The sequence below is a fragment of the Opisthocomus hoazin genome, chromosome 8 (genome assembly GCF_030867145.1).
Source record: "Opisthocomus hoazin isolate bOpiHoa1 chromosome 8, bOpiHoa1.hap1, whole genome shotgun sequence".
NCBI classification, from domain to species: domain Eukaryota; kingdom Metazoa; phylum Chordata; class Aves; order Opisthocomiformes; family Opisthocomidae; genus Opisthocomus; species Opisthocomus hoazin.
Genome location: NC_134421.1, coordinates 20,785,266 through 20,805,446, shown reverse-complemented (window position 1 = coordinate 20,805,446; position 20,181 = coordinate 20,785,266). Strand labels below are relative to the sequence as shown.

Sequence of the window (20,181 nt, the reverse complement as noted above, 5' to 3'; positions counted from 1 at the left end):
CAATTCTTATCCAGCTTAAGTCTGTGAAACGAAGGACAAACGAATGTAGAAAAGAAGCAAAGTCTTTGTGTTATGTAAAATACCAGTCTAATCCTTGGCATAAGCAAGAGCAGAAATTCCTCCAACTTATGCTGGTTGTCTTCTATTCATAGATGCATTAGGCAATGAAGGAGTATCTGGTGGAAATTACTTTGGATGTCTTCCATATATGAACCAGAATTTGGTATAGGAACTGTTACGTTATGATGGTTTGCTTCTCCAAACAGAATCCTTCACTGGTAGTTTCAGGGCTGCTTTAGAAGTGAATGAGAGTGAAGTGTATTTAAAATATTGAGTAATAAATCCTCTTCTTCCCCCAAATCTTGTCCCCTTCAATATTCTTTAATCAAGTCAGGTGTTTTTGCAATTTTGAATACAGAATTTTAACTCTGAGTAGAGAAGTTCTATGTACAGTCACTCCTAAACAGCAGCAGTAATGCTGGTAGTTGATATGTTGCTACACTAAAATGGTTTCCTATCTGCAAAAAAAATTGTTCTTGCTCACATTTATGAGGAACTGAAGGACCTAAAAGAGTGATTTTTTTTTTCACACCATTGCATATATTGTATTGCCATAATATGTGTTATTTAAGATGTATCTTTTTTACACCTTATTGTGGATTTCTACAATTCTAAGCTTTATTTTATCTTAACATGATTGGACTTCTATCCACTGACAAATGGGTAGGACTGTTTCTATTAGCAAACTGGAAATGTTCAACTTTAAATACAAAATTTAATTTACTGTGTGCTTGTGTTCTGAATACCTAGCTATTTTTTATGGAGCTTGTACTTGCATCAGAAATGCTAGATCCTGAGAAATAAAATAACACAAAGAGAGAATATTTGAGTAGGTAACACCCCACTGAGGATTATGTTGCAGGAGAAAACCAAGTTAAGACAGTTGGACACTAAAGTTTCTGTATTGCTTAAAATAGCCATTTAAAGTGCTTGAGGTATTAAATGCTCCTCCTAAGGCACAGGAAGTGAGCAAAATGTTGTAATTATTCCTGGATCACTATTCTTTCCTTGCCACGCCAGGAGAAAATGGATTTCTTTTGCTATACCTGGGTCTACGTTTGTGCTTGATTATTAAACCTATAAATGAAACTGCAGTACTTTGAAACCACTAAGGAGTATTTAAGTGGATCAGGAGAAATAATCACCTCCATCAATCAGTCTAATTTCAGTTGATTCACTTATGAGTAAAATCTATATAAAGTAAGATCTTGTTGACCATAGTCTATCTATTTTTAACACAATTTTGAAGTTTCTTCTACTTCCTGTGAACACTAAAATGTCAGCAGAGAAGTAAAACAACAAAAGCACTGAACCAAAACACTAAAATTCCTTCTAACCTACCTTCCTGTACATCTTGTTATTTAAACTCTCCTACATGCTATCGCTCTGCAATGTTGACCATTTCCCCAGTTACAAATATAATGCCTCAGTTCAGACATCTCTATTTTTCTGATTTAACTTATTTATATTCATGTAAGCATGTTTCAATAATTCATACATATATTAAAATATCTTTTCTTGAATGATTTAAAAGTTTTAATAGCATCTTAAACCTCTCTTGGGCAAGTAGCCCTGAAAGTTTTGGACAATAAGCCCTCCTAGTCCTAAAAATTAGAGCTGCTACTTCTGTCATCAAATTTAGGTGAAAACAGTATGACTGATTAATTGATATGTGTTCATGATTTCTTGAAACACTAGTAGTCTGTGCATCACCATCTGAGAAGCATAAATATAGGAAGAACTTCGCCATTTTCCACCAAAATAGCAGGAGCTCTAAGGACTTTTGTTGATATAACATTTTTGAGATTTTTTTCAGGCAAGAACGTTGAACAAAGAAGTAAGAATGAAAACACTGATTTGCTATTTTCAAAATAAAGGCAATAGTTTTGAAAAGGTAAAGGTGCTGCTAAAATAAAACTTCCCCAAATTCTGTATCTCTGTTATTTGTTAAGCTAAAACTCCCACTGTCATGACAAAGAGCAGAGCAGAACAGAGGGGCCGTCTAATAATAATAATAATAATCTGTTTACAGATATAGGGGCAACCTCTTATACAGGAACACAGAAAGGACAATGCTCTGCACAGACAGATCTCTGTTATCACAGATGTTTCAAGTCTTTCAGATTCAGTGTGGTAGCCAAATGTTCCTAGGACTTCTTGAGATACACAATTAACTATCTGTGGTCTCTTCTTTGTTAGATCCGGAAGTGTTTCAGTTCTCTGGCTGAGGTAAATGCAAAACTTTTCATACATTCTCTACACATTTTCAGAGGAATCTTCCGTTTTCCAGTTTATTCTACACAATGTCAAAAAGTCTAAACAATATTTAGAGAGATGTTTGAGTTACTGGGACTGATCCAGCTTAACACTGAAACACTCAAAGTCACGGAACAGCAGGCTAAGAAATCTGAAGAAATCACTCACAGTGGTGAGATCTGACCTCTGGTCCAAAAAGCAGCCCACATCTGCTTCATGAAAGTGGAATGTGTCCAGGCTCAAAGGGCCCCCACAAGAAGGTGTCCAACCCTCTCACCCCTTGTTGGGTGGCACGGGATTGCCCCATAGGGGTAAAAGCCGAAAGGCTGGACATCACCAAACCCCTCCTTTCCTGACTACACCGGCAGTACAGCATAGCCAAAAATGCAGGACGCCCTGCCAACTCAGCTTAAGCTAATTCCTGAGCCTACCTCTTAGCAGGATTGAGCACTGGATATAATGCACATTGATCCAGTTCTGATTTGTTTATTCAGTGTGCGTTGAGATTTCAGAATGGGTGGCCAAACCTGCTGGTTACAACTCTCTTGGAAGGCTACACCTTAGGTTAGAAGAATTACTTGTCAAGACTTGTACGAAAAGCTACTTGCGAACTTTACGGTCAACAGCTGAGATTACAGAGGTGAGTGATTTCAGATGGGAAATGAGATAATATCAAAGAAAATCTTCACTCTTCTCCAGAAATGTTCTTTTACTATCCCCTAATACATTAGTCTTTTCACGTGGTAAATGAATTATAACTTCCATTAACCACCATGTACCCTGAAAATGTTTTAATAGAATTAAAGAACTATTACAAAGAACTATTAAATGAAGTATGTTCTATAAACTGACCACATCAAACGCAGTGAATACATGGCAGTAGTGGTGATTAGTCTTCAAGTCTTTAGTGATGTACGCAAATGTAGAAAGGTCTTCAGGGTCTTGTGCAGCACAGGAAATGTTACGGATTTCATGTTCAGCAATAATATTCTGTTTAAAAAAAATATTTTCAATCAATTTAGGAATTAAATGTAAAAGAGCTGTAAAAGGTATGTTTTCAGATTTCTTTTATGTTCACCTGCTGTGATGGAGTATTTCAAAAGTTTCTTAATAAGAAGAGATTTAATACACCCCACTTGTGATTTAGCCCAGGTTACTGGAATTTTGAGCCTCTCCAATGATATCTAAAATTGCCAATAATCTGGTAGGGAACAATACATCCTAGAGTCTTCCCTGTGAGTCCACTTGGGTGTTGTACAGTTCATTCAGTATGCTATGACAAAGAGACATCTTTCCTGGCACACAGCTGTAAATACAGTTTCAAAGCACTAGACAAGCATCTTACGATGCTGCTGGTTTTCTGTATCACAATCACTACAAGACACTGTTTCAGTGTACTGATAGACAGGATCTGGTGAAACCCAACAGGCTCAGTATCTGTTTTTTTGCACGTGGTGTTTGACCAAATTTCAACTATACTTTTTCAAGAGACAAAAACCACCAAACATCACTTATAATTGAAACCCTGAGCTCTTGAAAGGCTTCTGCTTAGTAAAAAGATAGCTACAGGAGGATCTCGCAACTTTTCTCCACTTACTGACAACAGCATCCTGTAAGAGAGATGTAGAAAAATTAAACCATTCATGCACCGAGCAACACTACTTGCAACAGCCAATGTAAGCTATAGCATACTACTGAGATAGAGGTGGGGCATGTCTGTCTGATGAAACAAAAAAAAGCTGTCTTAAAGCTTTGGAGAAAATTATGAGTATTCATTATATAAATTGCTGGTATGTAATTATTGTGTTCAGGCCAAAGGAACCATGAAGCCAGAGAAGAAGATACTGCAGAGTGGCTTATGATTAGGCCTTGCTTCAGCAACACATGCATTTCAAATGATTTATTTAAACAGATTCGTCAAATACGAGTTTACCTAGCAGTTAGTTTATAGGCTATTCTGAATTGTGGCCCTGCCGGCTATAGCTCTGGCTTTTCCACAAACCCCCAAAGCCAAGAAGCCTGCTGCAGCGTGACGCTGCTATTGCACCACAGAACACGTGACAGCTGTAGCGTCCCAGTCCCGCGCAGGGCCACCGTTTGCTGCTGCCTCAGTGGCATCTGTTCAAGTTAAAACAATCTCTGAGCATCTCTGGTTTTCCCTCACCCTCGTCTTTTCCTTCCCACCTCCTCTCTTCCCCCTCTTTTTTTTTTTTTTGAAGAACAGGAAACATATGCAACTAAGTCACTTCAGATGCTTTGCCGTATCTTCTTTCATTTGCTAAGTGGCAACTTTTCCCCTTGCATGTAGGTGTCAAGTTTTTGAAAGATATATTAATATATCTAATTGGAGAAATCATGGCTTAGGAAAAATCTTCATAAAAGCATTCCAAATTTCAAATTACGGAAAAAAAGAAGATAAGGGAACTGTTACTGAAGAAATGAAATAATCCTCTTAATCTTAAATTGCTGCAACATACTTGATTATTTCTGTTTGATGCATTATTCATAAAAATGACAAAAACCAGTATTTATGTTTCAATATACGCCAATTTATAATGACAAGTATAATCTCTGCTTAACAATCATTGGCTTTTTATGTTACTTTAAGCATTTTGTTTTCTTTGTTCTCAAATTGATAACTTTTACCCTCAATAAAGATTTTGATGAGAACTACAATCTCACCAAAACCAGGGATTTAGATATCCACAGATATAGCTGTAATATACTGTCATTGATGTTGTATTGGCAACATTGTAGTTTAAAAAGTGGAAAGAATTGAAGCTTGGATGGTCTTCAAATCATGTGAAATATTTACGCCAAATCATGAGCCACAAAGTAATTGCCTGAAGCTATGCAGTGTATGTGGAAAGAGCTCTGCTATGCTGAAACTTTTCCTAGGTGACCTGGCATTGACACAGGGCTTTGCCCTTTAGTCAGAACTCCTGGTGAGTAGTTCAATGTTTTAACTTTAAACCAAGTAAACTTTGGAAACATACCCGTATCTAGTGGTTTTTTTAATAAAATGAGGTATACCTAAACTAAATCGTCTGGATGAAAATTAGTAGTGAAATCGAGCTTTTCCCTAGCTTCTATAGGATAACCTCTGTGATCTCCTTTCAAAATCAAACCTGTTTTCAGTGTATATGTTTAGTGTTCCCTAGGGTCACTACTCCAGTAGACCCATAGTCTTATTCTGTAGAAATGACAAGGCTATGAACCAGCTCGCTGTTCTGGGTACACTCCTCAGGCATTGACTGGCACTGTACAGTCGTCATTCTAAAAATTGTCCCTCAGTTTGGCAAGAGAAACCTCCGGCGCTTCTCAAAAAGCAGGGAAGCTGAAAGTTGGTTCTGGTTCTGCCAAGGAAATACCTTGGAGAGATCAGGTTTTTGCTAAGCCACCTGCCTTCTGCTTGCCTACCTCCTGTCAGACAACCCCCCCTCTGAGCAGAAATCATCCAGAAGTTAGGGTTAGCTGTGACCCACAACAAAATTCTGCAAGTCTGCTCTTTCCTAAGCAGCAATTTCTTTCTGGCCTCACTTGCGAAGAAATGGTGTCATGTCAAAGTGGTGTCATGCCAAACTTCAAGGCGCCACTGAAATAGCTGTCGTGGAATGAGCTCAGGGCCCCTCTGTCACCTGAAGCTTTGCCTGCTACGTGTCAGAGTACCAATCCTTAGCTTGGTGGCACAAAGGAAAAGGATGAACAGCCATGAGAGCTCAGTTTTCAAGCACATAACTGCTAGCTATTTTTGTTATTAAAAAGTATGCATTTGTTGCTAAGTGGTGCCCAGCGCTGTCAACTAGAAGCTCATATGGAAGCGGTACAAGTCTGAATAGGATCTCACCTTAGTGCTAATCTGTTTTGGGTCTCGAAGGATTTGGGTACAGCACACTGTGGACAAGGATGATAACAACGCTCCTGGGAGAGTTGCAGGCTATTACCTGGTTTTTACAGAAGGGAAAGGCAGTGCAGATTTTGAACTGGAGAGAAAGCAATCTACCACTTGAGAAAAAACACAGGACTGTGGCATTATTTACCTCCATCAGATACATCTATTGCACTACTGGGCATAAGATTTCCATGGGACCGGTCTAGAGCCAATGTAATTTGCCAAACTTCTTTCAAGTTTCCTTTTTACATAAGATTACATGCACTGTGCAAAGAGATACTGGAAGCTCCTTTTGTTCTTCTGACTTTTTTTGTAAGCCTAAGGACATTGCAGTTACATCCTTTACACTACAGAAGAGATCTGAGAGCTGAAAACAGCCTTCTCCAAGTTAGAGTTAATAGCATTACAATGTCCTGATTTATGCCCTGCACATCAGAGAACATAAAGGAAATGAGGGTTGTCAAAGCTCAATTTTGAATCAATGGAAGAAAAAGGAGCTGACAGGAATCCCTGGCCTCTCTGCTCTGGCAAATATGCCAGACGATGTAACAGTAATTTCACCGCTGTTTTTCTTTCATGCCATCTTCTAACCCTGGATACGGCTTACGAACTCTAGCAGAAGTTCACAAATCTGCTTTTGTTCCTTCACTTAAAACTCAGTTCTAGTTAAACACCTCTAAAAACTGACTGATTTGGCAAGTTTGAAAGATATTGGGTTAGATGTATTGTGTGGTCTGAATGTTCAGCAACACAAAGCAGTTACATACATTATTAACTTGGTCAGGGAGCTGGGTTGTCAGATTTATTTTTTATATTATTTAGTGAGTTTTAGTCACATAACAGAAAAGATAATTTCTTTTCTACTCATATGCAAGCATCAGTATAGACTGCATTTTCTTGCCATTTTAGACATCCGAAGAAGAGAAATTCATGCATTACTTTACTCCTGTTTACAGAGCTTGTACATTTTACTTTGGCTAAGCAATAACCCATTGCTCTACCCATCACTGAATTCTCTGATCTTTCCAGTTCTGCATTTTTTTTTTTAAAGATGCTGGATGTATCTAAAATGTAAGAAACAAAGCACAGGGGCATTGCCACACAGGAAGATGAAAAAAATGTGGAATAACAACTGCTAAGAAGCTGCTGCAGTTCAGGGAGTCAAACGGCTGGTACCTGGAAAACAGCTCTCAGAGAGGCTCTGACATTTGAAAAGGACATTCAAGGCTCATGTTTCTTAGTCTTGCAATGGCTGGCCCTCCATAAAAACCTTGCATCTTTATTGTTCATTGAGACATCTTTATTCTTTTTTTGCCAAAATTATATTAATTAATATATATATTTTCTGCACATTTAAGGCACTGGGTGGGGAAGATTCCAAAGAGGCTCCCTGCCAAATGCCTTTTGTAATAAGCTTGCTTTTTAATGGCAGAAGGTTGGACACAATGTTCTCCCAATGAGCCATTAAAGCTGCTTCACTTGTCCTCCAGACTGAGTTTCTGGAGAATGACAAGATTACATTCATTTTGGGGAGAAAAAAGAGAGGAAAACACAAAGTGGAGCTCTGTTCCCTCCTTGGCCTGGTGCTCTTACAGAGCCTGCCTCACAGGTATTCCTATTTGTGAGAAATAAAAGCTAATATTGAACAACTGCACATACCTTATTTGTTGCATCAATAAATTTGACTCCCTTGTAAGAGACAGACAGGACAATAGTTGGTACTTTCTTCATTTGTTCTGTAGACTTCTGAAACCAAAATGAAGATGTTGTTAGAGTTGTGTTGCATTGCAAAACAGTGGTCTTTCTCTTCGTCTTCTGACAAAATACCGAAGTTAAACAACAGGTACTTATCCAAATATTTGACTTTTTCTTGAGCTGACTATGCTCTGGGCTTTTGAAATAGCTGCCTTGCAGTTACAAAACTAAAAAGAACGTCACAGTTTGTTGCAAGGATGGTAAAAATTCTCCTTTTTCCTAGCACAATGGGAAGAGAATGAAATAAGTTTGCCAGGCTTAAAAAGACCAGTCATGCAATCATGGGTTTCCCAACACGTGCGTGTTGAAGACATCTCTCTGATTTGCCTCATTCATCGCTGCCTCCCTCCCCTCTTCCTGCCCTTCCCAGCTGTAAAAACCAACAGCACAGTACTTCCCGTAGTACTGTTTCTTTGCTGTAATTAGTTGTTATTTAGAAATATTTCACTCTGTTGCCTTCTTGCAGTTGTATTTGTGACATGAGACATCCCTGCAGCCCTCTAGGCCTGCCAATCAACCTGTCAGTCCAACGTTGTAGCTTGTCACGTCTGACCGTCTGCGCTTCCTCAAGTGCAGCTGCTACTGGAAGCTGCTTTACACATGAATTAGCATGGAGGCTTATTCTGCATTCTCTCAGTGCCAGGTTCTCCTACCTATGGTTAATGTCTTCTTATAAGGCTGTTTTTTTCTTTTATGCTAGTCTACTTCTGTGTGCCTTCAACATGATGCACACAGCAATGATATTTCCTGCCAAACAGACTGGGCAAATATTGGGAATAGATTGAAGTTCTCTACAGAAAATGTGTTGATTAGCTTACACATTAAATTTACAAAAAAACCCAACCAAACAAACTGAAAATGGCATAACAGTTTATAGCTGATTTGAATTCTTTTAGCACAGAAGGCAATGACAGACAAGACTGTCCTATACAAAACCACTGTAGATAAATAATGTAGATAAAGTTCAGAGAACACTCACTCATGGTAGTATCTGCAACCAATCATAGAGACAAAGCAAACATTTTTTTGAGACGAAAGAGTAAGTTCAGCTACTTTTAAAGATGAAGATAGACCAGCACACAGAATGAGAGTGTAAATGCATTGGAAAGTCTAGATTTGGCACCTTGAAAGAGCATTAGAGCAGCTGAACAAAAGTAGCAGTGGTGGCTTTGTATTCTTCAAGAAAATAGCACAGATATAAGCTTGAAAACACAGACTGTGAAAAAAATCTGTCTGAAAAATAGGTGATGCTAACACCAGAGAGGAAAACAAACAAAAGTTGAGAAGAAAAAACCTGTAATCAAGTCCCCTTATCAGATCTCCTTCCTTCCAGAATCAAATGAGACTCCACTTTTGCCAGCATAAAATTCAAAGCTACAGATCCAGCTACATTCTGCAATTAATGTCCTATGCCATGAAGGCTAAAACCTCTAATTAAAGTCTGAAGGAGAGGCCCACCCATCCATGTAATGGAGAGGACTGCTGCATCTCTCTGTAGCAAATGACAAGAGACTCAAGATGACAATCAAGTGTCACTTTATCCCGGATAAAGCTTTTTCCACCCAGAAGGTTAGGCCCTTTTAAAAAATGAAAGCTTAAGTGGTAAAACATCCTGAAGAATCTAACCAAATATGAAGGAAGACGTTAATCTGATTTGCATGTCTCTGAACTGAGTGGAGAAAGAAACGGTATCGCTGTGAAAAGCAGAGCAAGTACCTACCTGTGTGTATGTGTGTGTGCACGTCTATAATAGATGTCAAATGAGCCTTTTCATAAAATTCAATTTCAATGCACAGAAAAGACGACAGTGACTGTACGGAAGCAGGAGTGCATACACCTATCAGAATAACAACCAATATACCCCACGTATGCTCATATCCAGACAAAATATTCGCAAACATGACAACGTCACTTTAATCATCTGGCAACCCAGCAATCATCCGACTTTTGTCCTTGCTTTTTATCCCGACAGCTATGCGCAGGAGCTCTTTGTCTCCTATTTCGATTATTGTAATTATCTCCATCCTCGCCTCCTTAGCAGCAAAATTCCTCTTCTCCTCCAACATGCTATACAAACACAGCTACTAAGTTAATTTCTTTTAGCTTTTTGGTCTAATTTGCACTGTCTTCCATTTCCCATAAAGGTGACGCTTCCCGTTGGCAAAGCCACGTTGCACTGACCATCTGAGAGTCCTCCTTTGTCTAGACCAGTAGTTTGTAATTTAATCGTCTTCCTTATCTGCTCCACATTCACCTGGGTTTGTCTAGAGCAGACCTGATTTCTACTATTTAATCCAGGTCATGACCTGCCAGAAGACTGTATCTGAGTGAAACAGCTCATCACTGTTAAATTATATCTGGCAAATTAGGAAATGAATTAGAAAGTGATGGACATTTGTAATCTATTAAGCCAAACTGTCTCAGCTGGTAAGTAGCAGTGGATGTCCCCTATCAGCCTGCAAACCATACAGACCCCAGGATTTGTGCAAAGGTGACCTGGAAGGCTTTAGTCCAGTGTAGAAGCATGATTTTGGCAAATGGTACTGCACACGTATCTCCACTGCAACAAACAGTTGGGCAGTGGAATAACATCCTTGGTTATTATGACAGTGCTATAGTGAAAAACACCCAACTCAACCCCCACTTGAGTCCCAGTGACAGAGTAACAGAAGTCCACCATATAATTATCTCCAAGCAGTTTCCAGACTTCCACACTTCTGAGTTGTCATGGTGAGCTCATACTATTTGCTGCTTGTTTCTTTCTTTTTAATGGAAGAGGCGGCTGCCAGGATGTGTAACAGCAGTTTTCAGATACAATGTGAATAGCATTCGCTCAGGCACTGTAACTGCTTTGGCTCTAAATTCTAGGAGGTTGAGATGAAGTCCCACAGCTTTCACGGTCAGACATTTCACACCTCTGTGCAGGCCAAGTGTGCATCTCTCCCTGTGCCTGTGACCAGAATCCGAGAAGAAGTGGGACACAGGAGTCAGTATGCCCCTTCCTTGGTCTTTTCAGGTTCTAGTCATTGTATCAGCTCTGTGAGGACATGATGAGAGGACAAAATATTCTTGTCCATCTGGTGCCTCTATGGGAAGCATATGGACCTGAGCCAAAGTTATAGGAGCCACAGCTGAAGGCTTGCATTGGATGTCATGTGCATGTTGACATATGGTCTAATGCTCCAAGGCATGTTCATACCATGGTAGCACGATTAGATTTTTATCTCATGTAGAAGCAATCGTAGTGACAGGACCCTGTCTTTGGGCAAGTGCTCACTAGCCTGGAACTGGTCACAGTCCCTATGAACTCCATCGTTTGTGACTGTAACTTTGGCTCTTTGTTTTTAAGACTTCTTTAAGAGAATCACCTGGATGAACAGCAAGCATATTCTAGGCTTGTTGCCACTGCCTGTCTCTCATCAGCAGCCGGTCATCTACATAAGGACAGATGTGCATGCCCTGTCTCCTCAGGTGCACTGCTCCTGCAGTGAGGAGTCTTACTGCTGCAGAGCCCGCGTGCCAGAGAGACCGAGCTTTGGTCCCGCTCCTGAAATACTTCCTAGCGGAAGGTAGATGACTGTGTGGAAGAAGGCCACGTGTAACTCAAGAACCATAAAGCAGGCTTGGCTGCAGCCACAGGAAGACTGAAGAAAGCATCACCATCCTAAATCTAATGTGAGATTTCTTCAGCTTCCCCCGACCCCCCAAAAGACACAAAGCCTCTTTTTTCTTCAGGATAAAGAATATCAGGGACAGCAGCCTCTCTCGTGTTTTGATGAAGCTGCTTGGTCCCCTCAGCACTCAGAATGGAGATCCATCCAGTGGAAGGAGGTGGAAGGCACCTCTTGCAAAACTGCCCGTTTATTACAGCGCTTCCTTTTACAGCAAAGGTCTGGGTTTAAGACTCTTCCGAGTTTGCATTTGACCCCACTGCTGCTGTTATGCAGGACAGTGCCAAAACCCTGTATAGCCTTGGACAGGGCTGCTCCCAGTTCCTCCCTTTGAAATTGGTCATAAAGGGGTGCAAGAGCAGTGGTGCCAGAGTGAGCAACTGACAGACCAAGCTTGCTTCTGACCTTATTTATGAATTTTCTTTAATTTCACTGAAAAAACCACCACACTCACAAACAGACTCTAAACAGATTTCCATATTATAGTAATACAAATTGTCTTCAGTGAGTGAAGCATTTCTACCTGTATTTTGATTCGGCGTTAAAGGTTGTGCAGAACATTTACTTAGAATATAAACTAAACACCAAATAATTTGAGATCCACCCAGTCAGTGTATCTAACAAATCATGATAATTAACGATGGGTTAAGAGGCAGAGGACTTTGTTCTAGGGATAAAGCAATATAAACTAGCTGTTTATTTTTTAAGAGGCAATACATGCAAATACAAAACATATAACCTAAAGGGTCTTTAATCCTTTCAAGACGGTCAAGACGGGATTGTACTGATATCTTGTCCTGTGCAGAACTGAGAGCACTAATCCAATGCTTTTGAATACTCCTGCAGTGTACAAAACATGGTATCTCTGTGCACACACACACACAAAGCAGCTGAATAAGAAATTCAGCAGTACAAGTAAAATGGTATCTGAGTAAGATGCTCACACATTCACTTGATATACTGCAGCACATGGTGTAATCCACCCCATTCTCACAATGCTTTCATCTCATCTACTTATTTCCTGCCAAGACGAAACAGGATACACTGGTACCTCTACTTTGCCACGCTGACCACTTTTATGTACTTATATATACATTTATAACTGGATTACTCAGCTTTCACACAGTGGCCAAAATGAAACCATGTTCATTTTTAGGTTTTACTGCATATGTAGTTATATTCGATCTTGCAAATACACAGTAATAAGACATTATTCAACTACGCCAAGTCACTAACACATGTAAATTCTGAGTACCAGTTTATGAGCCCGTAAAGTCTTAAGATTTCATCTCGGCTTTTTACTTTCGCAGATGAATCTGTTAATTCTGTCCTATACTGCTTTTTAATAGCTATCTGAAGTCTGTTGCTGGCAGTTTTACTATTCAGTTATGTACTGGAATCCACTTCACTACGAGAAGCTGAACATTTTCCCATACCGGTAGCAACTATTAATTCCAAATGGCATCAAACCGCACATTTCAAAATTGTCTTGGTACCACCTACTATCATACCCATAAGTCTGTTACTTATTTAAAGCTTATGAAGCCTCATTAAGCAGATCTTTTTGAGTGGATCACTTTGACAATATCATGCATGAGATGAAATTGAAATAAAAAGTCAAAGTTCACATTTGACCAGTTAGTTTTGAATCCAATTTTGGAATTACAATCTGACTTGGAACAAATATTTACTAACTTCTCTCAGTCCAAAAGGCTTAATAACGCATCCCTGACATGAGTTAATACCTCTTGGAATAAAATAGCATCTGTAATCCCTGTGGTACCAGACTGCTTACTTCTCTACAATTAATGGATGCCTTCAAGCTACATCATTAATATGAACATTGCACTGGGGATGCACCTGCAACTCATCTGCTTAAAAATGAGGTATTTTTTGGTTTTGCAGTATCTGTGCACACTCATCTGCTGCTGAAAGGGCAGCACATCCCTCCTGCACCTTGGATTACTTTCAGCCACAGAGTTCAAGGACACTGCTCTGAAGAACATGGAATGACATGATGTGGATGTGTGAAAGGACTGAACATCTTTAAGATACCCCCCACAACTTCTTTTTTCCTTTTGAGTAACATCCATGTGCCTGTTTGACTGCAGGCCCTCCCAAAGCAGTGGCCACACGAGAGAGACAAGCTACAAGTCGCAAGAGAATACAAACCAAAGAGTCTAAATTCTCAAATACAGTATTTGAGCCTGACATGGTATTTGCCAGGCTAGTTTCACTAGGAGGCCTATGGCAGACACTTCTACTGTTGGGGGATAAATGAAATAACGGAGATTGAAAAGTAGAAAGGGATTAGCAGAAACAAGGAGACTGCCATCTATATCCATGTGCTCCTTCTTTATCCAAGAAGAAATCAGAAAGGAATGCCCCAGATCCTGCCTATTTTCAGTGAAAGAGTCAACTCTGCTTCAGCTTCATCTTCCTCTCCAGAGATAAGAGAAGCAGAATTTGTAACAATTCCAACTTTGACATTTTGGTCGTAAGTAAGCAAGATATTTAAACACCTATTTTGTGAATAGAATTATGTTGCTGGTTCCCCAGAACTTGAATTGTAAGAACCTCTTTTCTAACAAGAAAACCTTTAAGAAAATACGTAATATTCAGGAATGTGGCAGGATCCAAGCACAAAAATCTTATTTTCCTACTCTTGCAGTAAATATCTGATTGGTTCAGACTGTGCAATTGGTGTATGCAACAGTCGTGATACAACATTACTGCAAGGAAAGAGCCTACCTTGCTGCTGTGCTCATGCCAGCACGTATAAAACTATTCCCTTCCTACCTGGTAAAGGAATTCATATGTGCAAATGCCAGATGGAGTCTACTGTAGAGAACAAGTATCTTCCTAGCTCCAACTGAACTTTTTTCCTTTTCTTTATTTTGATGTAAACACATTTTATTTTTGCTTCGTGTTCCTATGGTGATCTGAAGTGAAGGCAGTAACCTGACTGAAAACACAACTTGTAATATTTCCTATTCCATGCTGAGAAAGATGAAAGCTCTTAAGTTCTTGAAGGCATATCTTAAATATAATTAATAAATGTATTCTGTCCAGGACAGTGAGATTTAATCTCCAAGTAGCAAAGGTCAGTTTACAGCAGGTGGAGAATGGAGATAAGGAGACAGTGCTGTTGACTGCAGAGAGAGTTTGTGAGAGAAAACAGCTGGAAACAAACAGGAAACCATAAAACATAAATCCATCCTTGGAGTGCAAATATGTGAATGAAAAAATAAAGTATAATCACTCCAATAGGCACAGTTCTTGCCAAACATCCATAATTTGGGATGGCTGCAAGAGTCTGCAGTTCAGGTGGGAACAAAAAGCATGTATAACCTTGACCCCTGTGCTGAGCTCACTCTACTGCATCTGCATGATTTTCCCCAAACAAATCCATCATCTTCCCTGCTGGAGCACACTGCTGCACGATGCTGAGCCGCACAGTGGATAGCCAAGAAGAGTAATTAAGACAGACGTTCCCAGGTTTTGTTTGTTTGGGGTTTTTTTACATTATAGAAGATTTAGGATCTACCTTCACTCTTGGGCTGTAAGAGCAGGAGGCTGCTGTAAGTCCCTCCGTGGAGAGAGGCGAGGGAGATCTGCATGACACTTCCCTTGAGAACCAGAACCATCAGTGGCAGTAACTGAAAGCACAGGAAGCATCTACAACTAAAGGGGAGGGATCTGCTGCCAGCAAACATGTAATTTTTGTTGTTTCTCTGTATCTATGAGTGATTAAGGAAGATCAAGATACTTTTTTTCCACTGACAGGCTGCTTTCGTCTGTGCACGCCTGCTGACGGGAAGACATTCAGTGAATAGCAATGCTTTTTCCAGCAGCATTAGATTAAAGAGGGAGAAGCTAAAGCCATTTTAACAGAAAAATTAGGTACTCAATTTTCATACATTCTCCTTAAAAAACATTATGTGGCTGACTCCAGAACGATTAAAAAATTTCAGGTAAGGACCTCAACATGGTACAAGGTTACCAAGATTTTTCAGATTGCAACACTCTATAGATTTGAAATACATACATGGAAAAAAAAACAAACCTAAAATTAAAAAATGTTGCTCTATCACATTAGTACAACCCGATGTAAAAATCTTACTGACTTTAAAGACATTGGACAAGTGGACAGAATTCAGTACCTGAGAAGCAGTCAAATAATATATCTAGCTCTTCACTTATTTTTTGTAAGTGAAACGCCCCTTTCAGTACATTTGAAATAAAATGTAGCTATACAAGAAGCCACATGTTCAATGAAAACCCAGTGGTACACAGAATAATGAACATCAGAGCAAAACTTCAGGATAGCTTAGGATAACCTGGACTCACAATTCATAGGCACCAACTTTCAGAACACAACCAGAGGGAGAAAGTTTTGGAAAAAGATTTATTTTTCTCACTGGGAAACTTACGCTAAATACTAGCCTGTTCCCATTAAGTCAATGTTTTTTGCTTCTGACTTGAATAGGAATATGATTAAAAGGACTACATCGAAAGAATAGATGAAACCCTGATTAAAACCTGTTTATTCAAACCTCTTTGCAATAAAAAACCCTCAAAGCAGAAAATAAACATTCTCACAGCACAATGGTTTCAAAACAGAATGTAAAAAATAAATATATATAAACCCTGTCACTGTAATATATGTGCCCTGTATGACACTATAGACTACCGGTGCAACTCCATTATTTTTACAGAAAAATTTTATTTTAAATTAAATTTGTTTTCAAACAATTTTTCAGGTACATAATTTAAATTTTCTAAATCTTATAATGTCTATAAATTATTTAGAGTGACTTTTTTGATGTTAAGCTTCCTAGTTCAGTCAACTTACTGAAGTTGTCATATGCTACTATGGTGTCAAACTCTGCCCTAAGATCTGCACAGGCATATGCCTAAAAAATTGAACTGCTAAATCTGACAGTTCGAAACCTGGATTGGAAGATGGTATGCTTGCAGCCTCAATTAATTCCCCAGAACACGTGTATGTCCCTGTAGATCCCTCTGTGTCAAGTTGTTGGGTTTTTTTAGAGGGGTTTAAGCCCAGGTAAGGAATGATTAGCATGTAATTAGCTGAAAAGCCACAGATCTTCAGGCAATCTAGTAAGTGTGAATTACTGCCAGCCCTGAGCTAAAACAGCTTGTACAGAAGTCTGTGTGCTGCAGATACGTAACCAATAGGAAATGGTTGTCTGATCACATGAATTTTACACATTATCTAGCTTTCTAACTGATCCAAATGCTACGTCTAGTGCGCAGAGGCATCTTGCATAAAATACTCATGATCCACAGAATTAAGGATTTCACTCGTTCAACTATGTAATTTTACACCTTTGGTAGATCACCAAACAACTACAGTCTTCATTAATTAATCATGCCAGACCATAATATGTTCGTCATCTCTATGAGCAGGTGCATTCTTATTACAACTACAACTGGGAATAAATCATGTCGCTGGCCTGTGGCTTGTTACGAGTTTCCAGCAGCGGTATGTTTGTTGGAGATAGACCAAGGCTCATTGTAATTTTCTGCAAACCAATACTGGGCCAAAGAGAGACAGGAAAACATATTCTTACCAGTTTGAAGGAAACCTAATTGCTTTTCCACCATCAGGTGAAACTGAATTAGTTCCCTTTTCATCCTTCAGTCAACAAGCATGTAACTCACCCGTAATAAATGGGAATATTCATGTGAGTAAAGACATTTGTAGGATTAGACCATACGTAAAAAACAATGGCTTTGTTAACATGTTAATATATTTACTAGTACATATTCTCATGTAGTAAATTCAATCCAGATTCTGGACTCTGGTTGGACTCAATGATATTAGAGGTCTTTTCCAATCTATGATTCTATAAATTCTGTTTATAAAAGCAAAGTGATACAGGCACATGGAAAATGAGTGGAAAGGACTTTGAAGACTTGAAGCTTCAAGAGAAAACATAACACGCACATTTGCTTTTTTCTTAGATACAACATGCAAAATAAAATCTACCTTTAAATTTTGGTATTACTTGAAATTAAGGTAAGAGGTAGAACAGACTTCCTACTGAATGTCAATGTAAATGCAAGGGCAATGGAAAAAAATGGGTAACAGAACATTATAAAAGCAAAAAGGGCACAGCAGAAGTAATCACTAGTTAATGTTATTTAATATTATGATGACAAAGGCGTAGGTTTACTAACTTACCCTCATCTTTGCACATGCATCCTGTGTTGACTCGGTGCCTCTTAACTCTTTTACAAGCATAGAACCTAAATACTAAAATAAAAATCCATTAAACTTAATTTAACTAAAATTCTGTAACAGACAAATATCTGCAGAAATGCACCACAAATGCCTAAAAAACCACAGCAGTAGCAGTCAACTTAATATAAGGCTTTAGAGGTTTTTTTACTCTGCAGTTCTCTGATGAATTGTTTTAACTAGCATGTTAATCAACCTATGAAACAGGAATGCACAGCAACAAGTATAATGAATCAGATAAAGCCCTTTGAAGCAGTATCTGAAAGTCTTCTAGCTTACCACCTCAGCCACTCAAACAACAAGAAAATACTATTGATTCCACCTTAAAAACACCATTTGATTAAAAAATGGAGAATCCTCTTTTTTAGCTGCCATTTCCCAAACTCATATGGCTACGTGTGCTATCATGTAGTCGTGAAGGGCAGCAGTGATGTTAACCTCTGTGTACTCAAACTGTAACTAATTTATGTGCAAATAGCAGAGCCTAATGCCAGCAAACATAGAAAATAAACCTGAACTGAAAACTAGTTTAAACCACTATTTCTTCCTAAGAAAAGGCTGACCCCGAGCTATTACCTTGAAGCCTTTACTGATCTGAAGGAGGACTGGGTGAGAAGCAGCAGCAGCGTGCTGGTGCTGGGTCCTGGTTCAGCTCACTGAAAGCCACCGTGCTCTCTGAGGAGCCTGCTCATCTCCGAGGGTTCACAAGGCAGCGAGTGCCTAACATGTCCCCTGTCCTATCTACCTCCTCCTTGCCCCAGTCACTGGTGCTTGCAGTCTGAGCCCTTCTGCACCCTGATAGCAGGCTCAGGATTTGTTCCTCTTAGGACTCAGCACCTCTCTACACAGCCTGCACTTCACCTACAGATACTACAGGTATGTGCCCTTGTGCATGTTCATACAGCTCTGTGCGCACAGGAAGTTTCCATGTTTCTATATAGTGTCACATATAAATCTGGCTTAACTGGGGAAAGATGACAGCAAGCCAGCCCTCATCTTCTCCTCGACAGGCACAGAGATGTCTCTCTTTGCATTCTCACTGCAGCGCAATGCCATGGCTTCTCTTAAGTCTTCAGTCCTACGTGAGCAACACGGGAGCTGAAGCAGAGTCATGCCACTGGTGAGAATGGGGTAGGTGAGCTCCAGGGAGAGAGACAGTGTGGTGGGCAGGAGCATCTTCCCAGAGGATGCTGCAGCTCACCACCGCAGCCTGACCCCTTTCATTCTACTACACTGACTCCCCTTGGAAACAGCCTACGCTGACCCAACCATAGTGAACCAGCTTCATCTTAAACAAGAACCTATCAAAAATAACTTCAGTTACAGCTGAACGCAAGCTGGAATGGAACAGCAAGCGTACTGGTTCAAGTCTCTGGTCTCCTGACCTAAACTGAGATATTTTTCTTTAAAGCCTTCAGTTCACACTGTGTACCACAGGATTCTGTGAACCGCAAGAAAATGCATAAATATTTCAATGTAGTCAGTAGCCAACATGGTAATTGGTGAAAAACGCTTTACAGGGCATTACAAATGGAAGGGTGAGCAACACCAACACTACCAGAATAAGCACAAGCAGAAAGGAACGAATGAAGGGCATTCCTGGAGGACTGCAGATGTGAAAGATTCATAAACCAAGCAGCTGCGAGTCCAGCTGGGGGCTTGATGGTGACATGAACAGGGCTTTGGGCATTAATTTGATGGGACGGCTTGATACTGCCCTTGTAGAAGTACAATGAATTAAAGCAAGGTCTCAAATTAGAAAATTAAACAAAAGCATATTGAATTGAACTGTATCTTTCTCTGGATCCTGCTGTCTGACACCTTTGGCATCCTTAGACTTCTCTGGGAAGGATGCAATTAATGTCTTTGATTTCTTAATTTTATCATTTTTATAGACTATGTCCCAACAAATTGGTATTTCCTTGAAAGCTAACAGTTGGTCAGGCATCAGGGAAAAAAAGTAGTGCTTTTAAGCTCATGGCAGAACAAGAGGAAGAAAGAGAAGAGACAGGCAACTCCTGTCCCAAATGCACAGCAGCAAAAAGCCTCAGCTGCAGGCACTCAGAAACGCTTCCCAGGGTGGACTGTGGAACAGACAAACAAATCACAGAGGTACTGTCCAATTTAGTTGCCAGAAAGCCCTGAAATTTTAGGAGGGGATTTTGCTTTCCATTGACTTGCTGTACTTTTGGAAATGTTCCTTCTCAAAGACCCAGAGCACGTGGAAGCAACGCAGAGGACATCCAGTTCAACTGAGTGATCTGGCATACAATGGAAGC

The 20,181-nt window shown here is 39.7% G+C and overlaps 1 protein-coding gene across 13 annotated transcripts in view; it reads right to left on the bottom strand.

Annotated features, from left to right (window-relative positions):
- Nucleotides 1-20,181, bottom strand: part of ANKS1B (ankyrin repeat and sterile alpha motif domain containing 1B) — a 457,460-nt gene that overhangs the window by 7,746 nt on the left and 429,533 nt on the right. For 11 of the 13 annotated variants that reach the window (XM_075427668.1, XM_075427657.1, XM_075427667.1 and 8 more), the window contains 3 exons: nucleotides 17,846-17,917; nucleotides 7,868-7,954; nucleotides 3,169-3,306 (listed from right to left, as the gene is read on the bottom strand). In XM_075427668.1, the coding sequence (XP_075283783.1) occupies nucleotides 3,169-3,306; nucleotides 7,868-7,954; nucleotides 17,846-17,917 (297 nt within the window). The remainder of the gene's footprint in view (nucleotides 1-3,168; nucleotides 3,307-7,867; nucleotides 7,955-17,845; nucleotides 17,918-20,181) is intronic. The other 2 variants (XM_075427658.1, XM_075427661.1) reach the window with 2 other exon arrangements.